This window comes from Solanum lycopersicum, chromosome 6 (genome assembly GCF_036512215.1).
Source record: "Solanum lycopersicum chromosome 6, SLM_r2.1".
In the NCBI taxonomy this organism is placed as follows: domain Eukaryota; kingdom Viridiplantae; phylum Streptophyta; class Magnoliopsida; order Solanales; family Solanaceae; genus Solanum; species Solanum lycopersicum.
The window spans coordinates 48325710-48341696 of record NC_090805.1 but is presented as its reverse complement, the minus strand read 5'-3'; the positions used below and the strand labels follow the sequence as shown (position 1 = coordinate 48341696).

General features: G+C 32.4%; 2 protein-coding genes across 5 annotated transcripts; both read right to left on the bottom strand.

Moving 5' to 3' along the window:
• Positions 1-406: 406 nt before the first annotated feature.
• LOC101256295 (uncharacterized) lies at positions 407-5793 on the bottom strand. 2 transcript variants are annotated; one of them, XM_010324140.4, is made up of 7 exons: positions 5424-5793; positions 4964-5025; positions 4500-4559; positions 3535-3777; positions 2832-2987; positions 906-995; positions 407-713 (listed from the first exon to the last, which is right to left on the bottom strand). In XM_010324140.4, exons 1-7 carry the CDS (start codon positions 5675-5677, stop codon positions 520-522), a joined length of 1059 nt encoding a protein of 352 aa, XP_010322442.1. In that variant the 5' UTR covers positions 5678-5793; the 3' UTR covers positions 407-519. The 2 variants fall into 2 exon arrangements, with proteins under 2 accessions (XP_010322442.1, XP_004241335.1); XM_004241287.5 differs by having other exon boundaries at positions 4982-5025.
• A 2648-nt stretch (positions 5794-8441) lies between these two features.
• BL2 (bell-like homeodomain protein 2) lies at positions 8442-12285 on the bottom strand. Of its 3 annotated transcripts, none has more exons than NM_001247670.2 (5): positions 12170-12285; positions 10994-11954; positions 9950-10323; positions 9692-9752; positions 8442-9611 (listed from the first exon to the last, which is right to left on the bottom strand). In NM_001247670.2, exons 2-5 carry the CDS (start codon positions 11906-11908, stop codon positions 8862-8864), a joined length of 2100 nt encoding a protein of 699 aa, NP_001234599.1. In that variant the 5' UTR covers positions 11909-11954; positions 12170-12285; the 3' UTR covers positions 8442-8861. The 3 variants fall into 3 exon arrangements, with proteins under 3 accessions (NP_001234599.1, NP_001303282.1, XP_069154814.1); NM_001316353.1 differs by having other exon boundaries at positions 12174-12285; XM_069298713.1 differs by lacking the exon at positions 12170-12285 and having other exon boundaries at positions 10994-12047.
• Between the last annotated feature and the right edge of the window lie 3702 nt (positions 12286-15987).

Below are 15987 nucleotides of genomic sequence, written 5' to 3'. Positions count from 1 at the left end.
GAAAAATGTTGTAACTCATCATTTTTACTTTAATAAAATATTGTGTGCCACCTCCTAGTTGAGTTTTGACTTGACTTGGTACAAAATGGGGTCACAGACCCCACAATAAGCAACAAATAATAATTTGTGCATTATGAGCACAACTCCACCAGGCACCGACCAAGCATCATTGACGTTCACACTATAAAGACATATCGGTGCTTTCACGGAGCCAAGAAGATATTGTGATTAAGTAAAAGAATTTTGTGTTTAAAACACGACATGTCAGTATTAGCTTGGTGTAAACATTTAATGGGACATGTTTTTACCCCTTTTTCGATAAAACAAATGGGTATACACCAGAAACTGAAATAATTAAATCTGGTTTGGCTCATTTCTGTAGCTATACAAGCATGGGTGCAGTACCTTTAAACCAATCAAGAATCATTTAATCATATGTTCAAGATATGCAAACTCAAAAAGTAAGGCTGGTTAATACATTAGTTGCATACTGAAGAACAAATGAAAATTTGGTTGTCATCACTCATCATCACCCCAGGCATCATGCTTCAAGTTTTGTCTTGAAACTATCCGGTTCTTCCTGGCTTCCTCCTGTCTCCTATATTCTCTGGACCCAAAGTCTGTAGAAGGCAACTTTATACCCATACTTTGAGCAATCAGCCTCTGGGCGGTTCTAGCTGATGTCTGAGGTCTTCTACGAGGAGGCTCCAGATCTAAAAAAATACATTTAACGAGTACCATAAACAATCCACAAACTATTTTTGCTGTAATAGAACGGGAAAGTATATCTGACATTTGCAAACATGGGTGAGAACATTATTATAGCTTGTCATATAGCTTTTGGCTTTGTTTCTGATATTATTTATGCTCTTGAAGTGAAAGATGATACAGAAATAAGTGTTTACCTCTTGGTGGAATTGAGTTCAAAAGTTCATCTTCCTCGCACAGTACCCTCACTGTAAATGGACAATGTATCGAGTTGCTGGCCTCTAATGCTGCATGAAAAGATAAGAGTTAGCTGAATTATAGTTGCAAGCATCAAATATGTCGTTGAAATTAATTAAGTGTAAAATGCCACCATTTGTCAATATGATAAGTTAGCGAGACAAAACGATTGAAAACATGACTTCAATAAGTGCATCGAAGAAGAATAGGTGCAAAGCATCAAGTAAAAATATGTGAAAGAATTGCTATTCAATTGCCTAGCAGATCTGTTGCTTTTTCTTTTTCAATAATTAAACAAGAAGTATCTTGAAGAACGGTTGTTATTGAAGAGCGTAGGGGCTTCAACATTTTTCTAAGTTATTGTTTCTTCATCTATGCAATCTATGCCTGCACACATATCCCCAAGCTGCTGGCAAAAGCTTTTCAACCAGAGGATAAACAGAAGCTGAAGCATTCCAATAAATACTTGATTTAAGGGGAAACCACTACTAATAGAGAAGCAATTTCCTCCCTTTGGAGACTCATTCTTGAACCTCCCTGCCTCCACCAGATGGAAATTCTGAAAGGTATACATCTTAATGGTGTCCCGCACTTCAATTTTGTTTGGGACTTCCAATGCAAATAGCAGAATAAGCTTACCGCTGTACCTCTTCCCTGGTTTGGACATAACTGGACCTGCCCATGAGGCATCGTCCCCCGAACTGAATATGGACTAAAATGATCTTGAATCTACATGCCTCCATAGTTTTGGAGTAGCCTCTTTAATGCCATCTTCTGAGTGCGACTTTAGAGCTGCTACCTGTGTGCAACTGACGGGAGGTGACACAGACATGCTGGAAAACCTCCAAAAGGTTGCAAAATGAGTAAACAATGTATACTAGCGGGAGGCGACAAGAGCTTCAATTCCATCTGTCATTGTTTCCATCTAATGGAACCTCTCCACTTTCATTATTACATTGACCAACCTATGTCCGTATAAGGTTCAGTGAGAACTGTCATCCTTATTCCTACTTTTGAATGATTCCAGACCCAAGATTTCCTCGTCTCACAATGTTCAATTACTTCAAAAGATTTCCACCAGAACGGCTTTTCCTGAAGAGGCTTAGGATTCAAAAGTTAATATATCAATCATGACAAGATTCTAAAGGCCTTCTTGCAGAAGCCCTATAATCCAGAGATGAGCACATTTTAGCAACTCAGATAAGAATAACTTTCATCAACGACAGGTTCTTGTGGTCTTAGAAGTAAAGTGACTAGTTCCCTTCGCATTTGAAAGATATCTACAAGAAAATCCTTAACTTTCAGTCTTTAACTCAAAATCTGAAGATTAGCTTCTCTTTTTGGATTAGAGCATTTACGCTGAACCAAATTTTGGCTGAACTTGAAATTTGCATCTTATGAAATTTCTCTGCCGCGTAATTAAGCTAACACCTTCCTTACATAATAAAAAGAAGAATGGAACTCCATTTTGTTATGTGCTAAAAAAAAATCAACCATAATGTCCATCTTCTCTGGCCTTGCTATTTCAGTCTAAACCAAAGGACTACCATACTTTTTCTGGATATATTAAACCTGACCTTTAATGTCCAAACTGACATGTTCATCTATGGAGAAAAGCTAAACAAAATCAAAGTCATCGCTAGTGTAAAAGAATGATGATTTAATGGAATTCATCAGCCTGAGAAACTCAGACATACTAGTTCTCAACTTCGCTGTTAACAATCAGGATAAACCTAGGTTAAGCATTCTGTTTATAATAGAACCAAAACAACCTTGGCGTAAAGAAAAGGTCAAGGTAGCATAGTGAGTCATTAAAAGCTATGCTAATTAATGGAAGGAAGCAATTTTGATTTCAAATTACACACAAAAAGAAAGAACCAAATTACCAAGGGTTGGTGTTCTGAACACTGCAAGTGCAACTGTATCATTGACCCAGCGAATTGCTACATCTTTAAATTTTTCCAACAGTTTCTCTAGATCATTTGTTTTAGTGCTCGGCGGGAAATCAGCGAGAACCAAGACGTGGCGCGTTCCATAGTTTACTGGTACAAAAACAGAAGAAATGTGAGAGAAAAACAGTCAGCCACTAAATGAAGAGTTGGGGGGAGAACTCAAAAATGATGAGCATGTTCTCATGCACAAAATGGAAATTATTTCAGCAGAAACGAGTGAGGACAACTTAAGAGATATTTATTGACATCTTATGCACTCGACCTATTAGTATAAGTGGCTAATAGTTCTAATATTAGGTGCTCACATTTGTACCTAGTACCTACAAATATTCCTAAGTTACACCCAAGTTTTTTATGCCCATGAGACATGCTAAACTAACTTTATTGCATCATTGGCATTTTGTGCATGTGCAGAAAAGGCCAATATGAACCACTAGATAAAATATGTCAAAACAATGAGGAGGCATAAATGACAGATTGGATTGCTTACTGCAACATTTTGAAACATATACAAGTATAACATTTGGGTTAATCAGGAAAAATGAGTAGATAACAGGAATATATTCATAACCAAATTAGTGACATGCTAACAGTTGATGATCAAATACTGCCATGCTTAAAAAGAATGTCGTCATACAATTTTTTGTATCTGAGCTCCCCTCAGGAGTACTGGAAACAGCTTCATCTTCAATGTCATCATCGGCAGGTTCATCAGACTGCTGATCGCTGTAGAGACTCTGCTTCTGATAGGAGAATGTACCCCTTCCACGTCGCTTGGGGGCTTGAACTTTCGAATCTTGCAAAGAAATTTTAGACACTTCTGGCAAGTGTTGTGGGGAAAGTAATTCATCTGGAGCACGATCAGCAATAGCTTCCCAATCTGTATTCACAAAAGATTATGTTTTAATAAGGTATTCACCTCAAGGTTATAACTTCAAAAATTTATCTTAGGGATCCTAGATATATATCAAACTTTAAGGAGGTAATTAAGGACACATTAACTAGGGGTCAGTAATACGGAAGGTCATAAAATCAAATTCCTGTACAAATTGACACTGAACCCAGATTTTTGGCCTTACCTGGTTGATCATAAACTTCACAAGTGAAACAAACTTGTCGAATGAGTGTAAGGCATAATGCAACATGTTTCTCATACTAACATGGAGGAGTGGAGCCAATATAGTACGAGGCCAGGTTTGACAAATGTTAGAAATCAACATTGTTCTCAAGTGGACAAACATATAATTGAGCACTTCAATTGAAAATCTCTAGTATCTTAGAAGTGAATCCTTTTACTGGGCAAGCAGAAAGAAAAATACTAAAATATAGCACCATCTCAGAATTCTTACTCAATTTCCATTGGACCTATTCCCGAAGAGGATACCAAACATGATAACCCCTCAACTGGTTACTCCAATAGAAGCAAGCAATTCCCTCCTCTCCTCCCCTCTTCAACCCATTTCCCTACGCAGCACCCCCACCCCCACCCTCACCCAATGCACTTAAAATTTCCATGCTCAACAAACATCATTGGCTACACAAAACATAATAGGATAAGTTAACGGAGGAGACGTTACAGCCTCGTAGATGTGGGGGTATTACCATCATCCTCATCATTCTGTGAGGCATCAATTTGCAAGCTGGCGTGATCCTTGTTATCACCTGAAAAATAAAGTAAGATTTATAAGTCTGAGAACAACAATATAGAAAAAGAAAGAAATTTGGCATGGAGGAAATGTTTTCTATAGAAAATATTTTTCTGAGGAATGTTTTACTTGAAAAACTATTTTCTGGACATTATTCAATGATCAGTTATAAGATTATATGATATATAGTGATTGTACAAGATGTAGAATAAAGTCGTTTCAAGTTTTAAAAGTCGACAACAATGACTACTACATGGAATAAGAGTTGGGATATCTGTTACGCATGAAGTCGGTTTTCTCCTCTGGATACATGTCAAGTTAATCAAATATTTGAAGTTTATCTTTAGACTGATGAAATTAAAAAATCAAGAATCTAGACAAAGGACAAAGAAGAACACCAAGTACACGCAAGAGCCTCACTTTGTGAAACCCGACTACCTGAAATGCCATCACCAGTTGACTCCTTGGTAGCATTTACATCCCTGGTAGAGAAAAAACAATGAATAAGCTAATGATTACACCTGATCAAAACCAAGAATAACCAAAGAAATTGTATAAAAACGCCAGCCAATTGGATGAAAACCACAAGAGCAAAATCATCACATATAGAAGCTACATTCAAGCAATGAGAGTTCACAATTTATCACCATTTTCTCCTATTTTAATGGCAGACAAACAGCTAAAGGGTGCAATAATAGGAAAAGATCGAAACCACAATTCCCCCAATCATTGCCACCTTAATTCAAGTAAAAAAGGAATTCCTGTAAGATTCTGTTTATTGTTAAAAACCACCATTCATATCAAATAAACTCAATGAATACAACTTCATCCAATTTACTAGTCGCTCAAACAACAGAAAAGGGGGAAATCGGGTTCAGACCTATTTTCTTGCTGCTGTTTAATGAGAAATGCCTTAGAGCGGGTTTGGTCAGCTCGCAAAGATAATCCTTGAGTGGAGTAGAGCTTCGATAATTCCAGTAGAGCAGTAGATAGAGGAAGCTGGGAATTTGACGAGTTTTGGGACTCATATTCTAGCTTTGCGACTAATTCTTCTAACAAAGAAATGGCTCCATCGATTTCTCCAGCATCGACGAGATCCTCTACCTTTTCCGACCAGTTTGTATCGCTATCCATGCCGGAAAATCGAAAATGGAATATTGGGTTTTACAATAGGATTTTAATGGTAGATTTTCAGAGAATATAGCACAGAGAAATTGCATAGGCTTTCCACAAAGATGTTTTTTTTCTTTTGGGTACCTTTACCCTTTATATATGTTTTTTCTTACATACCTAAATGAATATCCTTTTTTCCTTTGGGTAAAATTTGTAAACAATAATTATTGCCTAAATCTATTTCATTACTCTCCGTTTTAAAAAGAATAAATTTATTTTTTTTTAATTTATTTTGAAAAGAATAATTTCTTTCCTTTTTTGATAACATTTTAACTTTATCTTTCTACGTGGCATGTTTAAGGCCTAAAGATCATTTTGATATATTTGACATAACTTTAATTTAGAACCACACGATTAAAAAGTTTTCTTTCTTTTCTTAAACTCCGTTTCGAGTCAAAATAAATCATTCTTTTTAAAACGGATGAAATGTATTAATAATTCGATATAAATAGTTAGAACAAAAAAAAGATTTCCCATTCGATATATGTAGTATTGTTACTTCATTATTTCAGATTTACATTCATGAGGCGGACTCATTTGAGAAAAATACTTTCTATTAAAAAATATTAAAATAAGATTCAAATCCAAAAACTTTAATAAAAAATAGGAGAAGCTCTATTCATTGTCACATATAAATAGTTAAATTGGTACATATTACTAGTATAAGGAGTAATATTTATTTTTCTTTTATATATCACATTTCATTTTAAATGCTCAAATTTAATTAAAATTAACTTTTTAAAGGTTGATGACTGGTGAGTTGTTTACTCATGTGACAATGGAAGACACATGTGATCCACCTCAACTTCTACTACTATATCATTTAATTTTTATGGAAGGAATTTTTATTTTATTATTATTAATACTAATTTTTGGACCGACTTATTTTTTACTTCAAGTAATCAACTGATAATTGAATTGTTTGACACTTGATTTAACATATACATATCTAATTGTGAAAAATATATGTACTTCATGACAATGAATAAAAAGAAATTTGTAATTTATAATTCATAAAAGTTATTTTTGCTAGAATTTTTGTTTTTTGAAATTTGAATTTTTTATTTTTAACCTTCATTTAGTTTATGGATTTCATTTCTCTAGTAGAATTCATATATAAGGAAAAATTAGTTAAATAAGTTAGAGCATTAAATGGGCCAAAAGAAGCCCATATTAAACCCATTATAAACCCACCGAGGCCGGCACAAATTTTTGTTCAGAGTCGGCCCATTAGACAAGAATATCTTCCTCAAGGATATAAGAAAAAAATTTAAAATATATTTTAACTTTGATTGGAATTGTTGTTACGATATCAAACTTTAGAAAAAAAATTTACCCTATGAACTATTTAATCGTATTTTAAAGGTCCTCCATAAAATTTGATATCGTAATAATAATTTCGGCCAAAATTGAAATATTTTTCATACCTTTTCCCAACATTATTTAGGTGGATTTTGTTTGTAACAGCATATAGTTTTACATGGATATATATATGTGGTATATACATAAGTGATTAGATAATTAAAATTTCTAATTGCGATAATAGCGTGGAGCAAAAATCATGATTTCATTCGATGAATATGTTGCTTGTCAATAGTCATGATAGTAGAAAAGGATTATAACTTACAAGGATTTGAAATGACAAAATATGTGTATCAAAAGTACATAATAATAAACTTTATACCAAGATTATAAGATAGTTTCAACGTGTATAATAATAATAATGTTATTAAGATTATTCTTTTCTATGGTATTTTTATCATAGCTTTTACTTTGTATTTTTCTTATAACCCTTTTTTATTACATTTTTTTCTTAAATTGTGGTCTATTGATAACAACTATCTTACCTCTAATAAGTAAACAGTAAAATCAGCGTACATTACATCCTTTTTTCCACTGCGATGCCTCCTTTTTATTTTCTTTCCTATGTTCGACTGTTTGTCAACATTATATATGTTTATACAAATCATTTATGCAGTTCAAACTTTATACGATTTACATAATTAGGAACGCATATTCTAAATGAAAATAACAAGTATATGTTAGACACCTAGAGATGATATCTTTGATTAAAATATATGTAATGGTGTATGATTAGGTATGACATATGAGGTTTAAGAAAACAAAAAAGACTTCCAGCATATGACAAAATATTTTCTTAACCGATGACTTTTATAATGTCTACAAAACTTATAATTGTCATCAATGATAAATACAAAGCTTATAATTAAATAGTTTTCAAATATAAAAAGATATCGTTTCTTTTTAAATAGACTAGAAGTGAAGAAGTATCTCTGTACAATGAAGAAAGCCAAGTTATTTTCTTAGCTAGGAAACGATAGTCGATATAATAATTAAACATTGAGATGTGATTTTCTCTATATATTTGACATTTGTAGAATCATCATAACTTGCTTCTTCTCTAACAAATCCTCTCATCTCTTATAAAAAATCATAAGTATATGACTTTACCATAACAACTCTATTATTAATTTCCGTAGGGTTCCATCTAGCATTATTAGAATTGGCTTTTCTTAATTAATTAGGCACGCAATCTAATCAACATTATGGTAGTATTAGGCATGCAATCTAATCAAAATTAAAGTATTAGGCACTCAATCTAATCAAAATTAAGGTGTACTTTTGCTAATCTAATAATGATAGCACAAAATTCAAATAAAATTGCAATTACAAGCAATGGAAACATAATTTAGAGACTAGCTAGTAGGTACAAAATATTTCAAATTATATGCAAATTGAGAGTAACAATATCACAACTTTACAACATATATACTATAGCTAGTTTAAATTTCCACATTAACTTAAATAGTACTCCAAGCAAGCTATTTCAACCCCCCAAAAATAAAAATACTACTAGTTGTATCAATCTTCTCAAGGAAGTAGAAGTATAACCTATACTAAGTAGACTCTATCTATACACTAAAGCACAAAATCTCTTCTTTTCTATACTATAATTAAAAAAAGAAGTATATATACTAGAAAGTGTGCTTTAAACTTTTGTCTCCTATGATAGGTTGTATCAAATTGGGTCCTCCGACTTGGGCCAGAAGGCCTCACACAATATAAGAGTATCCCTAACTTCCTTTTTTATGTTTTCAGCTATCAATACGAGACTTTGTGGTATTCATGTTCCAAGATTACCTGTAACAAAATCTGGCAATAGTTGAGTTGGAAATCGCTTATTCCCACTTTGAAAATCAATGTTTTCATATCCCATTCTATTGTAATGACTTCCTATTTCAGGCCTACTTCCCAACTCATTAGAAAGATAATTTTGTTGGCTCACTGGCATGGCTAGGTTTTCAGAAGGAGGAAGTCCTAAAGTAAGAGATACACCATTATTTCCATGAAAATTCGCGGTCATTTGTTGATCATGAGGATCAAACCTTCCAAAATCTCCCATCGCGTACGCTGCCATTAAAGGATTAGTAAACCCTTTGTTTGTTGATTCTCTAGCTTTGGCTTCCATTTCAACAGATGAAAGAATACTACTTGGAGAAAACTTGTGCATGTCATGATTTCTTGGCTTTTTCGCGTTGTTTTCAATATGATCAACAGTAGTAGTAGTATTCTCCATGTTGAATGAACCAAGGAAGGAGAAGTTGTGAGCATGATGAAGTGAAGCACCTGCAGTAGGGGAAGTTGAAATAGTTGAGGTAGAAATTTCTGCTTGAGTAGTACCATCTTGTAATAAGCTGCTAGTAATAATTGGTTGTTTCTCTTCATTTGGAGCACTTATATTCGTCTCTTTGTTTTTGTTATCTCCTGAAGTATTACTACTGTTTTGTTCTTGATTCTTCACTTCTTCCAAGTACATTTCTTCAACCATTGGCTTCCATAATCGAACTCGAGCATTAATGAACCAGTTAGAGACCTGCATTTTCTTTTATTAAGGATTTTTCTTAAAAGAAAAAGAAGGAATAATTTAACCAAGTAAAATGTGTGTCCAAGAACCTGGCTCCTTGTTAGCCCCGTTTGCTTAGCAAGCATGATTTTGTCTGAGTCTTTGGGGTAACTACAATATAAAAATATATTATTCAGAATTTAGAATAGTAATGTAATCTTACACACATATTTTAATTTTTTTGTGCATGCATATAGTTTCAAAATAACTTAATGGGGACATGTTAAAACCTTAAAGACGCTTAAAATAGGACGGAAGAAGTATGACACAATCTTTTGCATGAAAAAAAACAGTTCAGGAGTACTCACGGATGAAGAAAATGCTCGAAAAGCCAAGCACGAAGGACAGAGACAGCTCTTTCAGGTAAACCTCTTTGGGGTCTCCAAGCATTTGGTTGCATCATTCCTAGCTGTTGCAGCGCGCGTTGTTGCCTTAGATGATGGTCCACAAATTTGAGTCTTGAGCCTTCAATTTTCCCTCCCAAGCCTTCATCTTCACCTAAACTCTTGCTCGTCGCCTTCACTTGCTCACTAATTGCATCCTTTAGGCATCTGAATTGCTTTGAAATTGCATGCAAAGCTAATTGAGTGTATGATTTTGCTGATCCAACTCCTGCTACTTGCTCAAATGATGATACAATTATTTGCATTTGGTGATGGTACTGTCTGTACCTTTGCTCCACCTGAACAAAAACATTATAAACTTTAATCAATATGTCGTTTTACAACATGAAGTTATCTTATGTCGGCTACTATGGAAATTAAACAATTTTATTTCAGTTAAAAGATTATATATTGCCAGTGAGAAATAAGTTTGCAAAACTTTGTAAATCATCGAATTTTTGTGAGTCATTAGATCGAAGACACATCTTCATAGATATTATGGGTGGTGTAAAAAAGGTGAATAAGAGATAGTGGTTTGAATTTTGGTGCAGCCGAAGACATAACTTTAGGTTCGTAGCTAACTTTGGTATATTATCTTTATAGCTTTAGTTGGACCCGCAGAAGAAAATTTAAGAGCCACACATTGTCAGTTTGTTTTAATATCAACAGAAACCGCAACGTACGTGATTGGTCTATTGTTCTTCAACTAATTAACAAAATTTGTACATTTCATCTACAAACTATTTATTATTGCAAACATATATAAATCAATAGTTTCATCTATTCAATCTTTTATGAGAAAAAGTTAATTTTATAAAAAAAAATTACATTTTCAAATCATTTGAGTATAAAATTGTAAACATATGTCGGCCGTAGCTGTAGCTAAAGTTATAGTTAGGAGTTTAATAGAATTCAGTAATTATTATGTTTAGAATTCGAAATTCTTAGACTCAAAATTGAGGATGGTACCTCTTCAAGCATGGCAAGAAGCTTGGCTTTTTTCATTTGAAGTTCTTGTCTTTGAGCAGTTGTAAGCTCAATGGCAACTTCATTTTTCTGCCTGCTGCTACTTTCACCACCACCACCACCAGAACTATTAGTATTGACATCACTAACCAAAGGAATTAATTCTTTATTCATTGAATTATCCTTCTTTTGATCATCTCCTTTGTTACTTTTTCCAACAATATTAACCACTTCATCAAGAAGCTCTTGTGCAGCTTTCAGATACTTAGAGCCTAAAATCATGTTGCTAGAACATCCATCCATTGTTCCTCTAATAGTAACATTATTTGTCCTTGGTGATGATGATGAAATATTGTTATTGAAACTAATTTGTTGCTGTTGCTGAGGAGAAAGGCTCAGTGATAGACCGCCTTGCTGTTGTTGTTGTTGTCGGTGTTGTGGTGTCGGAGACACCACAATCGGCCTCTGAAACGCCAGTTGAGACGCCAAGTCCGTGGTGGTCCCGCCACATGACGTGGCAGAAACCACCGTCGACGACGGTACTATCACCTGCTGAGATTGGTCTTGATTGTTCCACATACGCTGTAAAAGTCCGTGATGATTGATCTGATCATGCAAACTCACTGCCGGAAGGGGCACGCCGACAAAGTGCTGCTGTTGCAGAGGCGCGTGTTGTATATTCGCATGGCTAAGCGCGTTGCCTCCTGCTGGTGCTGAATTCAGAAAAAGCAACTGGTGCTGGTTCTGTTGCTGTTGCAGGTGCTGCTGTGTGTCAGTTGTAGTGTAGCCTTGCATATAACTGTTAGGGTTCATCAGATACAGCGTCTGAATATTATTATTACTATTCCCAAGATTATTATGTTGTTGTTGATGATGATCAGCTTGTATATTATTATCCGAGGTTCCTTGATAGTACATATCTCCACAAACTTGTTCAAATTTCTCCTTTTATCAATAACAGTACCTGCAAACAGAAAGTAACGAAGAAGAAAATAAGCCCACACAAACATTTTTACAAGTGAAAAATTAAATTTTGTTTGCAGAGATATTCAACTATAAATAAAACAAAACAAACACAAAGGAAAATGATATAAAAGAAAGAGAAAGAGATGAAAGGAGCTTTAGCAGTGTGAGTAAGCATCAAAGAATAGAAAAAAAGATATAATAAAAATCACTCACTCACACATGTAACTAACTGTCTATCTTTGGGTGGTAGCTCTCTAAGCTTTGAGAAGTTGCCTTCTTGTCAGACTGATCTATATTTTTTCTCTCTGCATACTCATCTCTTCAACCACAAAAAGGAAATATGAATAAAGAGATGTGGGGTTAACCCCCTTTCCTCTATCAACCCACCCATCCCACACTACAGGACAATTTAGAAAAGAGAAAAAAAAATTGATACTTAGATTTTTATTTTTATTTCATTATTTGAACAGGATAATAGAGAGCAATAATTAATTATAGAACTAAAGATGAAATGTTATAGAACTAAATTGTTCATAAATTCTATAGGAGAAAGAAAATGTTGCCTCTTATATCACTCCACAATTTAGTTCTATAACATTTCATCTTTATTTCATAGCTAAATAAAATTAGTACCGAATATTTTTATTTAACTATAAAATTTTATCCAATTTCTTATTTTCTTAGTACTCTCTAATTTTAATTTGTTTATACTATTTTGATATGATACATAGTAAAAAAAATTAAACTTTTTAATATTTAATTTAGATAAGTCAAATACTTCAAAATCTTATTTAACATTGTACTCTTAGGAAATTAATGTAGAAAGTTGGAATCAAATAATTGTTAGGAAAAGAGAATTTCCTTTTTAAAAAAAATAAAAAAAAATTGACCAAGTAAATTTGACGAGTAAGAAAGTATCTGTTTCTTCTTAAAAGCTTACTTATATTAGCGTGACATATACAATGTAAAGTTACACGCTAATTTACTAGCGAAATGGATGTACAATATAGCTTGTGCATATGTTGAAAATACCTTCCTAATAATATATTAATATAATTTTATAAGTAAATTATAATTTTATTGTTATATTTATGCGATAAAAGAAATTATTTCTGATCGAAACAAAGGTGTGTGGTGGGAAAGGGATATGTTAAACGAGGAAACGTCCACTCCGACCACAGGTTGGGTAGGTAGGTAATAATTGATCGTATAAGATACCTTCCCTTTTTTTTCATCCTACTACTACTTATTATTAATTTTAATATTTAATTTATTTCTTTAATATTTTAGTCCTCCATTTCTTTTATATATATATGAACTCCATAAATAATTTTCTTTAGTTTGCGGGAATATAAAGTGTATCCACTAATTTATCTGATATACTGCTGTCTATTAATATTATTATAAAAATTAAATACGTGACATTAAATGATTTAACTTTGCTTTTATTTTGATTGAAACGTAAACTTTGACCTTTATGATCAATGCTAGATTATTTAGGTAAGTTCTAATTAATGTAGTACCAAGAAAAATTAAAGCCCACTCTCTAGAAGGAAGACCAAGAAATGGAAATAGACTTGAATATATATATTTCTTCCATTTATTTTACGTTTAGTTTTAATTATACATATTTTTTTTACGACTGATATAAATATCTTTTTAGTAAATTAAATAAGTAAAAAGTAAACGAAGGTACATAATATTAACTATATAGACTTTTTGAAATAATAATGATTAGTAAAGTGATTAATTGTGAAACCAATTGAAGAAAAGTGTATTGCTAATCTTTATTGGTTTCATCATCTAAATAGAAGGTTCAGATAAATATATAATTTAAACTTATGGTACAGTATATATTTATGATAGTCTAATTAAGTAGCGTATACTAAATATAACTTAATTACCTAAAACCCTTGCAATTTTCCCGTACTATCCATTTAATGGTCTTAAGACTTTTGGCTATGATGCCCATCCTCAAGGTTCGTAGACCTTAATTAATTCTCATCTAATTTTGTTTGCAGAAAGAAAAGAAAATTAAAGAAAAAAAAACACTAATTAATTAATATTTACATAAAAGAAATCAGTTTATTTTTCTACATCATTTGAGTAAGAAAGCAGCATATTTAGAACTTCTCATATATTTAAATTAGAATAACAAATTGATCAATATTTTAGTTCATCACTTGAAGTGCTAGTCCTGGGCTCCTGGAGAATAGAAATGATGCCAAGGGTACAAATGCCCTAATTAAATACTGTCGTATCGTAGCAAATTTAGAATTTTTAGAATATAAGTATATCACTTAAGAGTATTCTGTGAAAATTAATCCCTAGTCCTCTAGTTAGACCTTCAGCCAAGTGCACCGCTTAGTCATCAAAAGATAATGTTATACACATTTTAGAAAATATTTTTAAAAAATCACAAATAAACGTCCCTCAATTTTTTCCCATAAATTTGTCCGGGGTGCTAGGCGTACATGACCCTCTGAGACAAATAAAAATGTACATGTGTTGTGACTTGTTATGATAAAAATGCTGATGGTCCTCATCAACAAAAAAAGGATTTTTATTTTATTTTCATTTTTAATAAGAATATAGTTCAATTTGAGTTTTATTTTGTACAAAAAGTTAAGTTATTTAGTTGGATCCTAATGAAAGTAACATGTGAATGGATGGTCCCAAGTGGCGGCAGAGAGTATAATGATTTAATCAAAGGGAATTATTTCTCCCAATTTATAGGCGGAGTAGACAGTACACTAATTCAAATGACTAATTTTTTCGATTTTTTATATGGTGTTTGAAATCTATATTGAAATTTTGACTATATTTAATATATGCTCTCTCACCAATATTTTTTCTTTATACGATGTTCAAATATGAAATCTATGACGAAGAGTGAATTAGTCCTACCATTGTATTGATCCAAATGACTTACTAATTAGTCCTACAAGTAGTAAATTTATGACTTTTTTGTGCTAAGTGATCCAATAAATACGTAGCTATACATATCCAACTTTACAAAAAATAAATTAATTCAATGCCTAACTTCGTGGCTTGACATTTTGAAACGTACGATATCCAATCAATTTAAACAATGCCTTTATTTTCCAGTTTAGCATTAGTACTTCCTCCGTCCTTTTATTTTACTTGTTATGATTTCTTTATTTTATAATTAAACGATAATCATTTTTATTAATATTTTAATAATTTTTTCATCATATTATAATGTGAATATTGTAATTTATAATATTTTTCGTACAATTTTTTGAATATGTATATATTTAATTTAAAATGTTAAATTAATGTAATCTAATTCAACTTTAAGAATTTTCGTAAAACAAAACATGACAATCAAAAGGAAACGGAGAAAATACAACATCAAATTTTGAAAGAACCAACTACTACCATAAAGGTTAAGTTTTTTTAATTCCTTTATCTAGCTACTTTTGTTAAAGTTTATATGTTCATGTAGAGTGTGGTATATACTCGGTGCATTATTGCTCTCTCTTTATGCACGGGCTTGAGGAAGGATATATCGGACCGACCATAAGAAACTATATATTATATGCGATTTTATCCTATATTTTATTGGTAAGAGACTTTTTGAGATTTGTTTTACTAGTTTTTTTCAATTGAAATTTGAAAACAACCCTGGTGTAAGTCAGGTTGATGTATAGTCTATGAGTTTAATTCCATATATGACATAAAGTACGTAAATAGGATTTTGTCATGTACAGGATAAGGTCAACTTTTCATTAATCCAACACCTTTGATATAAATTCTTGAAAGCCTGTAAAGGAAAAAATCTAAAGGAGGCCATCCATCATGTACCAAAGTTCGTACAGAATTAAAGGTTTTATCTTTTGAATAAGAAATTTAACTTTTTTACCTTGACGACATATTTAATTTTTTATAGCATCAAGTTAAAGTTTGACCTACTATAATATATAATTATTGATTGACACTAGATATACATGCAAACACGGATGCAAATTAGTACTATATATTTCTATTATACGATAGATAGAAGATCT